Raw genomic sequence first — 16,033 nt, forward strand, 5'->3', positions numbered from 1 at the left:
AATAACACTCAGCTGGGTGCCAGTGGCTCAGGCCTGTAATCCTAGCTACTCAGGAGGCTGAGATCTGAGGATCACAGTTCAAAGCCAGCCCACGCAGTAAAGTCTGTGAACTCTTCTCTCCAATAAACCACCCAAATAGCTGGAAGTGGCACTGTGGCTCAAGTGGTAGAGCTCTAGCCTTGAGCACAGAGAGGCTCAGGGACAGAGTCCAGGCCCTGAGTTCAAGCCCCAGGACCAGCAAAAAGAAAAAAATAACTACATTCATGTTGCATGTGAGGGCTTACACCATAATCCCCAGCTACCCAGGAGGTGAAACTGAAAGGCAGCCTGGGAAAAATTTTAGCAAATCCCCTACCTCAAACAATATGCCAAGTGTGGGTGGGTACCAGTGGCTCTCATATGTAACCCTAGCTACTTGTGAGGCTAAGATTGTTAGGATCATAGTTCAAGGATGGCCCAGGCAGAATAAAGTTCTTGAGACTCCTTCTCAACAAATTGCTGAGCTGGATGATGTCTGTCTGTTACCCTAGCTAACAGGAAGTTTATCATTTGTAGACTGCAGCTAGGCATGCACCCCAGAATAAAGGAAGACCCTACTTTTAAAAATAATAAGAAGCCGGGCACTGGTGGCTCATGCCTGTAATCCTAGCTCAGGAGGCTGAAATCTGAGGATCATGCTTCAAAGCCAGCCCAGGCAGGAAGAGTCTGTGAGACTCCAAATTAACAACTAGAAAACCAGAAGTGCTGCTGTGGCTCAAGTGTTAGAGTGCTCGCTTTGAACTGAAGAGCTCAAGGACAGCCCCCAGGCTCAGAGTTCAAGCCCCACTACCGACATACTACTACTACTACTAATAATAATAACAACAACAACAATGAGTGCCTCCCTAGCAACCATTAGGATCCAAGATCAAGACCCATTACTTCAACAAACAAATATACTGGGTGTGGTGATACACACTGTAATGCCAGGTAGGAGAACTACTGTCTGAGACTGGTAACATGTCCTCCCCCTTCAAAATAAAAAGAAAGAAAAAGAAATGAGATCCTATCTGAAAAATAATTAAGAAGTTAAAGGGCTGGGAGACTGGCTTAAGTGGTAGAGTACCAATCTACCAATTATAAGGTCCGGGATTCAAATACTACCACTCACAACAATAAAAGCTATTTTTGCCCTGTTCTGCAAAGGTCAAGTATTAGCCTTAACCTCCTGTGAGTTGAGTTGGTGTAGGCCTAGCAATGTTGATACAAGAAGGCAAGCACACTCACCAAGGTAGGCTCATGGGTCTCAAGTCAGTAGGCTTGTCTAGGAATGAACAGAACTGGTGCATTTACTGAGTGTTCAGTCAATATTTACTAAACAGGTGAAATGAAGGAAATGAGTTAAAAAATGAATGGCTGATGGAGACTGTGAAAGCAAGGTATATCAGACAGTAGATAAATGGCAGAGCTTGTTAAAATAAGGAAATCTAAAGGCCTCAAAAAGAAGTGATAATTTGTCAGGGAAAAATAGCAAGAATGGCCAAACTCATGTCGAATTAAAAACAGCCTCGGCTAGTGTTGTCTAGTAGGTATGGTCTCTGGTAGGAAAATGTTGGCACATTATTTTTGCACAGCTTTATTTCTCCAAGCTGGAGTGACATCATGTTACTTATTATCACCCTTCTCCAAGTCTCAGCCACAGGCTTTATATAGAACATATATTTAGATCCAAGAATGTCTTCAAATCTAATTAGAGTAATCTATAGCCTTCTTTTGCATCTTTTACATGTTGAATCATCTCTGTATCTAATGTTCCTTTTCATTTATAATCACTGGGACATTTACCTTCTGCATTTTATGGTCTCTCATAATTAGAAAGGGCTCCAGAGACATGTCTCCAATCATTTCATTTTAAAGAAAAGGAAAAGCAGACTTGAAATAAGAATTTGAAAATAATAAGTTTCTTCTTGCTGTTATTGCAATTTAGGCGAAGTCTCACTCTGTAGCCCAGGCTGGCTCCAACTCATCTTCCTGCGTTAGCCTCACAAATGTAGAAGGGGGCACACCCCACCATGCTTGACTTTCAACATAATGACTTTTACCATATGCTATATGCCAATCTCTAGAACACGTACTCCTCAATTATTTTTATTTGATACTATTTACACTCCTCTGTATGAAGGAAACTGAGGCATGGTGACTAATAAGAAGTAGGGTCAGAATTTGAATCCAGAATTTGAATTTGAATCCACTTCTAAGTGTGAACTTTCACTGATTAAACTTCAAGATGTATTTAATATCATTTAGCTTGTCAAAAGCAAACCTGAGATCAGAACACAAATTCAGTGCATCTCAGAGCTGCCTTTACTTCATCAGACTACTTCTTCCTATAAATGGTTTTTACGGTGGTAACCTTTCCCAAAACAGCTTAGAACAATGATTTGTCAATTCTGCCTTCTTTGTGTTATTCCTGATTCTTGGGCACCTTTGGGAGAAGAATAGCTCCACACATCTGATGTTTCACTCTGCAGAGTGAAATATCAATTCCCCAGGCTCAAGTTGCATGTAGAGAGACCCATTTCCTGTGCACAAGCAGCACTCACGTAGATAATGGAGAGGACGCCATTATAGTTTTTGGTTGAAACGTTGAGCACAATTTTCAGTTGTGAGACCAGCACTTGAAAAGCAGCAGCTGTTGTGAATCCTCCAACCAAAGGATCTGCCAAATACCTCACTATGAATCCAATCTGCAAGCCTCCAAATATCAGCTAGGATGAGAAGAACAAGAAAAAAAAAAATAACTGTTTGCTTATGACAAAAACACAACTGTTGAAATAGAAACAAATTCAGCTTAAGACTAGTTAAAACAGTAGCCCACCTCTGGCACAAAAACACCTAGAAGAAACAAACCTGGATTTCTTCATGGACTCTGTCTCCTCTTCCCTCTATCACCTTAAAACTCTAAGCCAATATATGTTTTAAACTAGTTCTGCATACATTCTAAGATAAGCAGAAACCATGTTGGTTATTTCTGTGACTTTCAGGCCCCATAACTCTACAGTGGAATATTTTACCTCCCTTAGGATTCTTGCACCCCTCCCTCCTCTCATTTGCAACTCACACATGCATGTTCTTCTCCTCTTCTTTTCCTGTCTCTGACTCTGACCATAAGTATACCTTAATAAGTGAAATCCTGAAGTCTATTTTTATCATCTTACCTTAAACAATATAGTTTAGAAAATAACTTCAGGCTCCAGGAAATTACTTTGTTTTGCATTCAGATGAACCTCTAAGTGCACGTTTTTAAATGATTTCAAATAATAGTCACACACATATATAGATAGATAGATAGATATAGATATGTGTGTATAAATGTAAGTGTGTATATCTCTATCTATCTATCTATCTATCTATCTATCTATCTATCTATCTATCTATCCATCTATCTACCTACCTACCTATCTACCTAGTGCCTGTCCTGTGGCTAGAACTCTGGGCCTGAGTGCTGTCCCTGACCTTTTGTGCTCAAGGCCAAGGGCTGGTGCTCTACCACTTAAGCCACAGCTCCACTTAAAGACATTTTTTTGGCGGGTGGGGCGGGGTTAACTGGAGGTAAGAGTCCTATGAACTTTCTTGCCCAGGCTGGCCCCAAGCTGTGATCCTCAGATCTCAGGATCAGATCTCCTGACTAGCTAGGATTACAGGCGTGAGCCACAGGCACCTAGCTACATGCACCTATATTTTATATAAATCTGTTACCTGTATGATCCCAACCAGAAGAGTAAGGGTGCTAGCAATCAGTACTCTTTCTGCATCTCTGGCTGCAGTGTCCAGCACAGTACTGTTCAATATACTTCCATTGCTGCTCTGCACGTGAAAGCGCTCATCAGGGGCCATACTCAGAACCACAGAGCCCACCATTAAACTGACCACGGGGAAAGGGCCTGGGGGAAGAAAAAAGACTCTGTCAATGAATCAATTACTCATCACAAATATTTAGACTTCTCAACATGCCTGCAGGATTAGAAAAATGTGAAATAGCTCTGACAATATATATATATATATTCAACTTTCTAGTGCTGGTCCTGGCAGGATCTGAGCAGTGTCTCTGAGCTTTTTGCTCAAGTTAGGGCTCTACCACTTGAGCCACAGCTCCACATCTAACTTTTTTGGTAGCTTAGTGGAGATAAAGAGTCTCACAAACTTTCCTGCCTGACTTGTCTTCAAACTGGGGTTCTCAGTTCTCAGCCTTTTAGGGGCTAGGATTACAGGCATGAATCACTGGTGCTCAGTGGAAAATATTTTTTTGTTCACAAATAAACCTGAAAAGCAGATGTCCCAAGGCATTCAAAATGGCCTTGGGAGATGAGTAGATGCGTGATTATAATACAGGATTCAGAATGCTTTGTGAATACATAAGAAGGGGTCCATATTCTGTGGGAAATCTTCCAATGTATATGGAGGTGGGCATCAGAATTGTCAGAAGAGGTTTGCTGGCAGAGGTAACATATAACTTGAATCTCTATTTGCTCCTTCTAATTTTTCCATATAATCTCATCTTCTACGATATCTAGTGTCTAATATCTCTATCTCTGAATCTACGTACCACTGAATATCACAGGACTTTGATTTCAAGGTCATGGATAGTTTCTCTTTTTGTCTTTACAAGACAAAAAATGTGTATCAAATGCATGTTTTGAAAGGTCCTGATTTATTCCAGAAACTGCTGTAATCACTACATATATTTTTACTGATGATGATGATGGTGATGATGATGGTGATGATGATGATAATGATGAGCTTATCCTTTGATAATGAAAGGCTTTATGGTTGGGAAGACTTAATATGAAACTTAGAATGTCTAAATGTGGAGAACATCAAATCTAGGTTCCTTGCCTAGTGAAATGTTGGATACTGATTGATACTCTAAGGTAAAGAAGTTCTTTCAGTCAATAACCTCCTCCTGACCTCCATCTCCAGATGAAGCAGTGAACTACTAATTGGAAGAAATACAGCTAAGCACAGGTGGGCTGGGAACTGGGGTGCATGGGGAGAGGAGGTAGGTACATGGTTGTCATTTGTTTCTAGACAATCATCAGGTAGATGCATGTAGGAGCAAAATTATCTCTATTAAAAACATGAGAGTAGCACCAAATAGAACAAAAATATTCATATCCTATGACACTGTAGAAAAAGTGAATCTAAATTTTACGAATGACAGGAAAACCTATGATGAACCCAAGTTTGGTTTCTAAATTGTTTTGGCCAAATACTAGTGACCGCAGTTAAGGATACTCTTTTTTTTGGGGGGGGGGGGTCCGGTCGTGGGGCCTGAACTCAGCCTGGGCGCTGTCCCTCAGCCCTTCAGCTCAAGGCTAGTGCTCTACCACCTGAGCCACAGCGCCACTTCCAGCTTTTTTCTTTTTGCTTATGTGGTACTGAGGAATTGAACCCAGGGCCTCATGCATGCAAGGCAAGCGCTCTACCACTGAGCCACCTTCCCAGCCCAGGATACTCTTTAATGAAATGATGAAAATGTATTTGATGAACATAATGTAGTAAATGCAAGGTTAATAAATGCAAGCCAAATGAATGGTTTCAAAGATCTTGTGCAAATTTTTCTGTCATGTTATATTTGGAGGCTTAAAGTGATTTTTACAAACAATCTTATGAACATCAATTAGGTGTACAAGGGAATTTCATTTCACATGTCCATGTATGCATAGAGTGCACCCTGATCAGACTCACACCTCCAGCAACCTCTCTTCCCCTTCTGAAACCACTCTCAACAGCTCTGTACATGTACATAAAGTATTTTGACCATATTCACCCTCATTCATGAGAAGACTTTTAAACATGCAGACAAATTTAAAAATCAAACCATGCTAAGATCTAAAGGTGGGTTTTAATTTTCAGTCTTTCATTTTATCACTGTCATGAAAAACAAGAAGTTATAAATAAACCTAAGTGATGACATTGCATAGGAAAAGTAGACAAAGCACAAAAGGCTGATTCCTGGAAAACATCAACAAAGATACAGCAGTCTCATGCACATTTAACTGTAAAACTTGGGGGCAAGAGCAGTTCTGGGGCTTGAACTCAGGGGCCTGGGTGCTGGTTGTGAGTTTTTTATTCAAGGCTAGTGCTCTTCCACTTGAGCCACAGCTCCACTTCCAGTTTTCTCTGGGGGTGGGGGACTGTTAATTGAAGATAAGAGTCTCATGAACTTTTCTGCCATCACTGACTTTGAACCACAACCCCCAAATCTCAGTTTCTTGAGTAGCTAGGATTACAGGTGTGAGCCACCGGCCCCAGGCTAAATATGAAACATTTTAAATATGAGCAAATATAATTGAAAGCATGCTTATAATTACCAACGGAGATGTGCCTTGATGTTCCAAAGATAAAGTAAGTCAGGATAGGAAAAAAAGCAGAATAGAGACCGTATCCAACAGGAACTGCAGCTAGTAGAGCATACGCCATTCCTAAAAAATACAACCACCACAGTAAATTCACAAACATTGTAGTAATATTTATCCTACACTAAGAAAGGCCTTTCAGCTTATGTACACAACATCCCGTGTTCTTATTTTGCATGTAGTCTATAGGTTTGCTGGGGGTAGAATATGATTTTACCAGCTGGGCTAGTTATTGCTTCCATATGGGTCATCTCCTCAAACCAACTGGCTCCATTGGTCAGTAAATTCAGTCAGCAACCAATCAGATTGTTGGGGAGAACAATCAAGTCAGTTGTTGAGTAGAAACAAGTTAATTTAGCCCAAAGGATTTCACTTTGCACATGAACAGTTTGTTTGAGCTCAGCTGTTCTTTCTCCTTTATCCGTGGGAAATTGTATTTTACAGGAGTTAAATACAAAGCAAGTGGGGGAAATATGGCGATTGTGTTTAGCAGTAGTCCAAGCACATTAGGCTAAGCATCAGGCTACCCTGGTAAAGGAGATACCTCTGCCAGCAGGCTGTGCCAGCAGCCTTGGACCCATGAATGTCAGGCTATAGAGAAATTAACATTCACCTTCATAACAGAGGTTGGAAGAAGATAAAGACTCTTGCTTGCTTAAATACTTACGTGCTCCACACACATTATTCAATGCCATTTCCCCATACTTCACTCTTACTGAGAGAAAAATCTAACCCTTTGATCCTAATTCATAGTAAAGGATTCCTTTTGTAACAAATATGAAAAAGTGATAACAATCCAAATGCCCCTGACCCACAGGCACTCAAAATCACTTACAGAATAAATGTCCCTAAGTAGAGAATTACATTGTAATTCTGTGCTGTCCCATTTATTTTTTAAAGGGTATAATTCTCTGAAATGCAACTGATATGATGTATAGAGGTATATTACTGACATAGAGAAATGCAAAGTAATTTTAAGTGAGAAAAACAAAGATTGAAAATTAATAAGTATGCATACACACACTTTTATTAAAAAATAAACATGTATGTTGTACACTATTTAAATCTAGAAATATTTTTTCAAATAATTATCTAATCTCAGATTTTTAAAAATCTTTTTCAGGTTTTTAATATAATAAATAATAATTCAGATACAGAAAAAAGCACAATTAATATAGTAAATACCCATGTATCACAATCCAGTGTCAGAAAGAAATAATTACAGTCAGGGAAGTAACTCAGCAGTACAGAGCAGCCGAGCATGTACAAGGTCATGTACAAGCACTAAAAGGAAACCAAATTGCCTTATTTCTTCAAGAAATCACTTATTGCCAGTACAGTTAAAACTCTGAATCTTTTTACTCAACCATAACCTGTCTTCTTCTCCACCTTAACTTGGTGCTTTTTGTTCCCAGACATTGTATAACCTTTATATAGACACACATTTATGTGTCTAGTTGGATATTTACTAAGCTATGAGAGTTAACTATATGACAGGATCAAAAGGAGGCATTTTGTTTGTACAGAACATGTTATCTTCATGTTCCTTATATGTATTTTTCACTTTTCTCCAATGAGTAGTCAGTCCCTCAGCAACATTTTTTCTTTTTTCTTTTTTGGGCCAGTCCTGGGGCTAGAGTCTGGGTACTATTCCTAAGGATTTCTCTTATTTTCTTTCTTTCTTTCTTTTTTTCTTTCTTTCTTTCTTTCTGTCTCTCTCTCTCTTTCCTTCCTTCCTTCCTTCCTTTCTTCCTTCCTTCCTTCTTTCTTTCTTTCTTTTTTTTTCTCAAGGCTAGTGCTTTACCACTTGAGCCACAGCTCCACTTCTGGCTTTTGGGTGGTTAATTGGAGATAAGAATCTGACATATTTTTCTACCTGGCTGGCTTTTTTTTCTTTTTTCTTTTTTTGGTCAGTTGGGACTTGAACTCTGGGCCTGAGCACTGTCCCTCAGCTCTTCAGCTCAAGGCTAGCGCTCTGCCACTTGAGCCCACAGCTCCACTTCTGGTTTTCTGAGTAGTTTATTGGAGATAAGAGTCTCACAGACTTTCCTGCTGTGGCTGGTTTTGAACCACGATCCTCAGACCTCAGACTCCTGTAGCTAGGATTATAAGCATGAGCCCACCATTGCCTGGCTTTAGCAACTTTTGATTAAGTATCTACCTACGCTCTGCCAGGGACTGTTAAAGTCTCTGCCCCTATACAATTTACATACCAGATTTTTACTGAGGCAATTGTTTTAATATGAAAGTTACATCAAGAAATTGTTATAATCAATAGCCTGAGGAACATGGAGTGGAAGAGTGGTTCAGAAAGGAAAAAAAAAGAGAAGGAGCAGGAATGGAAGCACAAGGGTTTTCTATGGTCATTTCCCAAGTCCTGCTCACACTTCCAGTTCCCTGACTGGGCTCTACAGCTTTGTTGCTTTGTTGTTTTGCTGTTGTTTTGTTTTGTTTTGTTTTTTGTTTTTATCCTGTTCCTCCTGCAGTTCCTCATATGCCTGGAAAATGAGGACTTTTTCAGTTTTTTCAGAGCATTTGGGGACAACTGGTATCAAATGTATTATGTCATTATCTTTATTGGTACAGCAATTTTGAAACTATATAGCTTGTAAAGAAACCTAAAGCCCTGGCTTAAATATGGAATATCTGTGTTGCACCGCTGATCAATACAATGGCGACATATCCTGATAACACAAGTGCTGAGAGACTTCTAAAACACAAGACTTTGCATCCAGTAGGCCACAAGAAGATGGGCCTTAGCCCAAACTGAGTCTACAGACACCTTCATGTTAGACTTGCTGGCACTGCTTAGCAGAGAAGCAAATAAATAACAGCTCAAGATGCAAAGCAGGAGGCAGACTGCCCATAGCATTGAGTACAGATAAGCAATACAAGGGTTGCATAGATCTTTTGCTGCTTAAGAGGATATTTTTATAATTATAATAATAATAAAGTTAAAAAAAGAGCTCATTATCCTGAGCAACCTCCTGGTTTCTGAGGAACATGAGCCTATCATCTCTGATGAATTTCCCACCACTGCTGGGCTCCCAGCCAATGGCTGGGTTCCACAGCTCCCCACCACCAGCAGGACAACTGGTCACATCCTTACCCTCCCTCTCCCTTTCTCTGAGGCCTCTAGGTTACCCACTACCCCACTGTGGAATCCCTGCTCCCACACTTCTATATACTCCTAGGACTTCTAATCGAATCCCCTCTCTCCCACGTGACACCCTCCTGCTCATCCTGCACGCTCTATGAAATGTCACGCACCCTCTATGAAATGTCACGCACCCTCTCCTTTCTATCCAGCAATCCAGTCCTGTTGAACCCAAACATCTACTTTTTCTATGACAGCCAGGAAGCTGTGAGACGAATGGGACTGGAGGCATTGCACTTGGGACCAAGCTGTTTCGTGTGGTCACCTGCACCCGTGAGGCACACACAGTGCTGCCTGGTGACCCAAGAAACATCTCCTTAGGAATGTGCCTTTCTTCTTCAACTATCCTCCAACTGCCCTCCCCGCTTCCCACCGGACTCCAAATTAACAGGCATATCTTACACTTGATTGAAAATATGGAATTCAGAAGAGATGCTCCCTGGGTGCTTTTCATCAAAATTCCAAGTCCCTCTGCATCTGCATGATTTTTGGCGCAGTCTTCCTCTGAAAAATGGAGGTAACCTCCTTGTCTGTAATGAATAATTCCTCCCCTTTCAGTCCCAAACCCATGCACTCCTTTTCATGAGTTGGCTTCTAGTAGTTTCTCCGCTACCTCTTAGATCACAGATATCTTCCTTCTACTAGATTATCCCTACCAGTTCTCAAATATATTCTAGTAGCTCCTGTGTTAAAAGGGAAAAAATACATCAAAATGAATTCCAGGAAATGGAAAAAGAAAAAAAAGACAGTCTAGTTCTTCTTCACTCTGCCTTTACCCTTTACTTCTCTTCAACTCAGGGCAAAACTTCTTAAAAGCACTCTTCACCATTCCCTACCTATTGGCTCCTCTCTCTCTCTCTCTCTCTCTCTCTCTCTCTCTCTCTCTCTCTCTCTCTCTCTCTCTTTTGTTCTCTTTCCTTTCTTTTCTCTCTCCTCCTTCCCTTTCCCCTCCCTTTCTCTCCCTCCCTCTCCCCTCCCTCTCTCCCTCCTTTCTTCTTTCCCTCTCTCCCTCTCTCCCTCCTTTCCTCCCTCCCCTCCCTTCTTTCTTTCTTTCCTTCCTTCTTTCTTTTCAATTTTCTTTCTTTTTCTCTTATCTTGGCTTCCAGTCCTCATTCCTTTGATCATACGTTTCTCATATTTTTTCTCCAATTTCCTGAATCCAAATTTCTGAGGCTCTTTGTTGTCCATTCTCATCTTCTTGACTTCTGAGTATGCCAAGACTTTTCTTTCCCTCATCTGCCCTTTCTTCCTAGGTGATCACAGGCATTTTTACGCTCTTACTTCTATTTATTTATTCGCTGGAGATCAAATCCAAGTCCTTGTGCTTGCTAGGTGGGCGTTTCACCACCGAATCCGGTTGTTTTTTCTTTATTGCACCAGTGTGGGACTTAAACTCCAGGGCCTGGGTACTATCTATTAATTTTTTCACTCATGGGTGGTGCTCTACCACTTGAGCCACAGCTTCACCTTTGGCTTTTGCTAGTTAATTGGAGATGAGTCTTATGAATTTTCCTGCCTGGATTAGCTTCAAATTGCAATCATCAGATCTTAATCTCCTGAGTAGCTAAGGTAACAGGAATGAGCTACCTGTGCTCCAGTAGCCCTTAAATTCTTCAGGCATGTCTTTCTGTGCAGCTTAGGCTGGCCCAGAACTCACAGTTCTACTTGCCTCAGCCTCCCTATTCACTAGGATTACAGATGTGTGCCTGGCTTCCACTCTTAAATGATCATCTCTAAAGTGGCGTTTTCCTGATTTTTATGTGTGGCCAGACTGTCTTTCTGACCTTCACAGTTGTAGTAGCTCTAACTTTAGTTTGGCACAGCCAATTAGATGTGTTGCATGTATTTCAAATATAATATGCCTAAAAGGAAATCTTGAATTTTCCATCCCAAACCTGCTCTGTAGCCGTCTCTGCCGTTTTAATCCATTACATGGTCATTTCCCCAGCCATAGAAGCCGACACCTTAATCTGCAGAATTCATTTGTACCAGTCAGTGCATATAGGGGATTCTTGCTGCAAAATATATTTCAGACCTTGGAGATCTTTTTTTTCTCTCTCTGCAGTTCCTGGGGCTTGAACTCAGGGCCTGGGCTCTGTTCCTGGGCCTATTTGTGCTAGTGCTCTACCACTTGAGCCACAGTGCCATTTCCTGTTATTTCTGAGTAATTTACTGGAGAGAAAGTCTCATGGACTTTCCTGTCTGGGCTAGCTTTGAACCGTGATCCTCAGGTCTCAGCTCCCTGAGTAGCTAGAATTACAGGTTTGAGCCAATGGAGCCCAGCTTTGGAGATCTCTTGATGTCCTGCCTGTCTGCTTCAAGCTGAGACACTTGTCCTCAGGGCTGAGTTTAGGGTAAGGCAGGTGAGATGCCAAGAGTAAAATGTTTAAAGAGTCTCCTGCTCCCCTCCAGTGAGTACTTTCCCTGCCTTACCCTCAACCTGATCTTGCCTAACTTTATCTACTATTTCATTGTAGCCAGCTCCCACCTGCACTTCATCTACACCCAATTCTTTCTGCCCCTCCCTGCAGAGTACTCGGCAGTGCTCATCTTCAGGGTCTTTGCACCTTTCCCCGTGCTCTTCTTTCTGCTCATCGCATGATTGTCTCACTCTTACATCCTCTGGGCTCTGTCTAAATCTCACCTCTTCACTAAAGCATTCCCAACCATTGTATCTAAAATAGACCTCCCTTCCCAAGTTAAGGCCTATGACAGCATAGGTCACCACCACAGAGAATACTGCAATCGGGAATTCTTTTTCTATTTGAATAAGTATATAATTAAATAAGTAGTTTAACAAATTCCCATCTCTGCCACTGGAAATGGGGTTCCACGAGGTCATTGCCTGGCCTGTGAATAAATTATTAACTGTCCTGGCTAAACAGTGTCTTATAGATTTAGTACATAAACAAATAATAAAACAAATGATTTTAAAAAAATGTAAGTATGAGTCAGATTAACCTTCTGGAAATTCACCTTACAATGAGAACTGTATGGAGTGAATGTTCCTAGAAAAACATAACTACCTGTAAAGAACTAGGCATAGTATACAAGTTGTAGGATTTAGACACTAGGTTCAAATTCTAGCTTTATCACTAGCTCTATGACCTTGGATAAGGTTTATTAACTTTCTCCTCTATTATATAGGAGATATTGGTTGGTAGCATCTACCTTGCGTGGTTGATGTTTGGATTAAATGAGATATCTGACCAAAGTCTAATGGCTGACACATACTAAACACAATTAATCTTTACATATAATTGTCTTGAAAAGTGGGGAGACTTGGAGCTTGAAGTACCATTTTTCATATATAAGGATGATTCATTATCAGTAGTACAGTTCAGTCCTCTTTTAAGTAAGTATTCATGGAATTATGAACTGAGTGGTAATATCTGTGGTTGGCGCTTGCTATATGAGTATGAGTCAGATATGGCTTTTATTCCTCAAGGACCCAGGCTGCTGCCATAGCCTTGCTCTTGGAGCTGTGGGGAAGCTGACCCCATCCTGCTCTTTCTCCCACTCCTTCAAGCATTCAGAAGTACTGAAACCAGTTGAGGCTTCACATTAGGGCCCAAGAGCATCTTCCTTCTCTGTGGGAATCTATATGCCCTGATCTGATTAATCAGATTTTAACCCACAATATCATTCAACATTTGTTACTAACTTCTGAAATAGTCAATGTACAGACCACTATTCTACATCCAGCCACACTCTACATCACCTCTTATTACCTGGAAAACCCAGACTTAACCTTTAAGGAAACTCCACTTTGACAACTCAACTTGCAGGAAATTATCCCCAACCCCTAAGACCGGGTAGCACACATCTAATGCATTAGCACTCACGTCACAGGGAATGCTACCCTACCATAACTCTAAGCACACTGCATTTCCGCATCTCATGAGCTCTTGGAAAGCAGATGGTGCCTCTTATTCTTGTCAGCATACCCAGTGCCTACCACATTAGGTACTTCTTAGAATTGTTTTCACAATTTTGCAGCTTTGGAAAGGGCAGTAAAGGCACAGAAACAAGGAGGTGAGGAAGGGGGAGAGGAGCAGAAGGCCCAAACTGCTACCTACCATCCACATAGATGATTTCTAAGATGCTCATGGAATATTATGAAATAAGTTCAATTTCTAAAGCACCTATGTCAAGACATATACCCAGAAGCTTAAAATAAAAAGATGAATAAAGTATTGTATGGGGGGAGGAAAGAAACAAAAAAGATCATGTATAGTCTGAGCGAAGGTACTTTCTTCATTGTTTTTACACTGCAGGTCAAGATCCATGTGTGGAATGTAATATAATTCAATGACCTTAAAAGATAATTCTAAAAGTAAGCACGGTAGAGGCAGAGATGTGATTTGAGCTGTAGCACTGTTTGCCTAGCAAGCGCAAAGCCCTGAGTTTGAACCCCAGTACTGCCAAATAAATAAATAAATAAACAAAATACAATAGAACAGAATAGAAAATATCAGAATGCACAACTTGTGGTGAGGGTATTTTTTCATAGAAACATTAGCTCTGTCTGTATAGCTATAATTCATATTTCTTTTTTTAGGGAACAGGAAATTTTATTTTATAAGACTTCTTGGAGGGGCTGGGAAGGTGGCTCAGTGGTAGATCACTTGCCTTGCATGCATGAGGCCCTGGGTTCGATTCCTCAGCACCACATAAGCAAAAAGAAAAAAGCCGGAAGTGGCGCTGGGGCTCAAGTGGTAGAGCGCTAGCCTTGAGCCTGAAGAGCTGAGGGACAGCGCCCAGGCCCAGAGTTCAGGCCCCACGACCAGACCCAAAAAATAAAAAGACTTCTTGGAAAACAGTAACATCTCCCTCCTTTTTTCTTTCCCTCCCTCCTTCCCACTTTTGTGCCTGTCCTGGGGCTTGAACTCAGAGCTTGGGCACTATCTCTGAGTTTTTTCTCTTGCAAGGCTGGTGGTATTATCACTTGAGCCACAGCTCCATCTCTGGCTTTAAAAAAAATATGTTTCTTATTCTAAAAATACTGTACAGAGGGGTTACAGTTACTTGAGCAAGGCAATGAGTACATTTCCTATCAAGCATTGTTACCTCCTCCTTTGTTTTTCCCCTACCCTCCCTTCCCTCCACCTCTACAACTGTACTCAGCCCCTTCCTTCCTCCCCTACTCCCTCCCCCCTCCCTGCCTAAATTGTAAAGTTCTTTTTTCAACATAGTATCTTGTTTACCTCATTGTTCCAATGGGTCAACCTGTATCCCTATTTAAGCATTTTGTTTTTTCCCTTCCCCTCCCCAAGCTAGGGAAGTGTGTATACAAGATTCAGGGCACTGACATCAAATACAGTGAAAACAGGGGTTATACCGTAGGGGAGGAACATACAAAGAAACAAAAAAAATCACATGGTACATTATAAATATGTTAGAAAAAAAACCACTTGTGTCCCTATCTTAGGGTCATTTTGCTTAACATCATCTTATCTGATCATATGTACATGGCTTTTGACATTTTCTGCTTGTCCTAGAAATTTATATTTCTTATTGGGAATTGTGGTCCCTATATTTGAAAAGCTACTACTGAGTATATACCTCTAAGTTGGAGCCACACAGCTAGAGAAGCAGCAATGTTTCCAGGGAAAAGATCTCAATGGAAGAGAACAGAGGTGACTCTATCTAAGGGATCCCAGAGGAAAGAAGAAAAGTCTTGAAGAATAGGAAGCAATAGTTATAGCCTCACAGCAGTGAACTGCCACTGGAGACAGTAACTCTCAATTATTTGAAACCCAACACCCAAATCTTACCTTGCAGTGTCCCCACTAGCCCAGTGCTGACTCCTGAAATGATGTCACTAAGCAGCCATTCCTTCACTCGGTATTTGGGGAGCCAGTCCAGGATGGGCAGGAGAGTCTTCAGAATACCCAAGGCCTTCTTTCTTGAACAACTGTCAAGAAGCAAAAACACTGGGTTTCTGGTCCAATTTTGGTGCTTGTCACTAGTTGGTGACAAAGTTGGTCTCAAAGTTATGAACTGAACTCCACTGACATTTTTAGAGCTAAGTGGAAAAATAATAATTTCATGAAAAATACTAATTCCAAAGTACTCACCACACTTTTGCCAAGAGTCATATCTATTCTTTCAAATGCCCTGTACTAGGAAACACAGGATTAAGTGTCTCCTCCCTTCTTCTTAATCCTCTGAAAAAATATCCCTACACAAGAGTTCATTTTCTGACCCAGCCTGAGAGTGGTGAATGTTGGAGTCTCTGAGAGATTAATTTTCAGACTTCTAACTCTGGCACCAGAACCTTCTTTTCTTTAAAGAAAAATACACATACTGTATATTTTGGCAAGACTGACATGGAGCTAAAATTTTACAAAAACCTTAACATGATGAACATATATTTTGGACCTTGCTACTTAATAATTTTAAATTTAGTAACCTATAAAAAAGTATCAACAGTGGAGGCATATTATTTGACTTCTGATTTCTTAACATGTTTTGA

General features: G+C 40.8%; 1 protein-coding gene across 1 annotated transcript in view; it reads right to left on the minus strand.

Moving 5' to 3' along the window:
* Nucleotides 1–16,033, minus strand: part of Slc26a4 (solute carrier family 26 member 4) — a 52,059-nt gene that overhangs the window by 34,321 nt on the left and 1,705 nt on the right. Inside the window, exons 2-5 of the mRNA XM_069996233.1 lie at nt 15,333–15,472; nt 6,354–6,464; nt 3,739–3,923; nt 2,583–2,747 (exon numbers count right to left, since the gene is read on the minus strand). Coding sequence (XP_069852334.1) covers nt 2,583–2,747; nt 3,739–3,923; nt 6,354–6,464; nt 15,333–15,472 — 601 coding nt within the window. The remainder of the gene's footprint in view (nt 1–2,582; nt 2,748–3,738; nt 3,924–6,353; nt 6,465–15,332; nt 15,473–16,033) is intronic.

This window comes from Dipodomys merriami, unplaced genomic scaffold (assembly GCF_024711535.1).
Source record: "Dipodomys merriami isolate MVZ:Mamm:240054 unplaced genomic scaffold, mDipMer1.0.p SCAF_5, whole genome shotgun sequence".
NCBI classification, from domain to species: Eukaryota; Metazoa; Chordata; class Mammalia; order Rodentia; family Heteromyidae; genus Dipodomys; species Dipodomys merriami.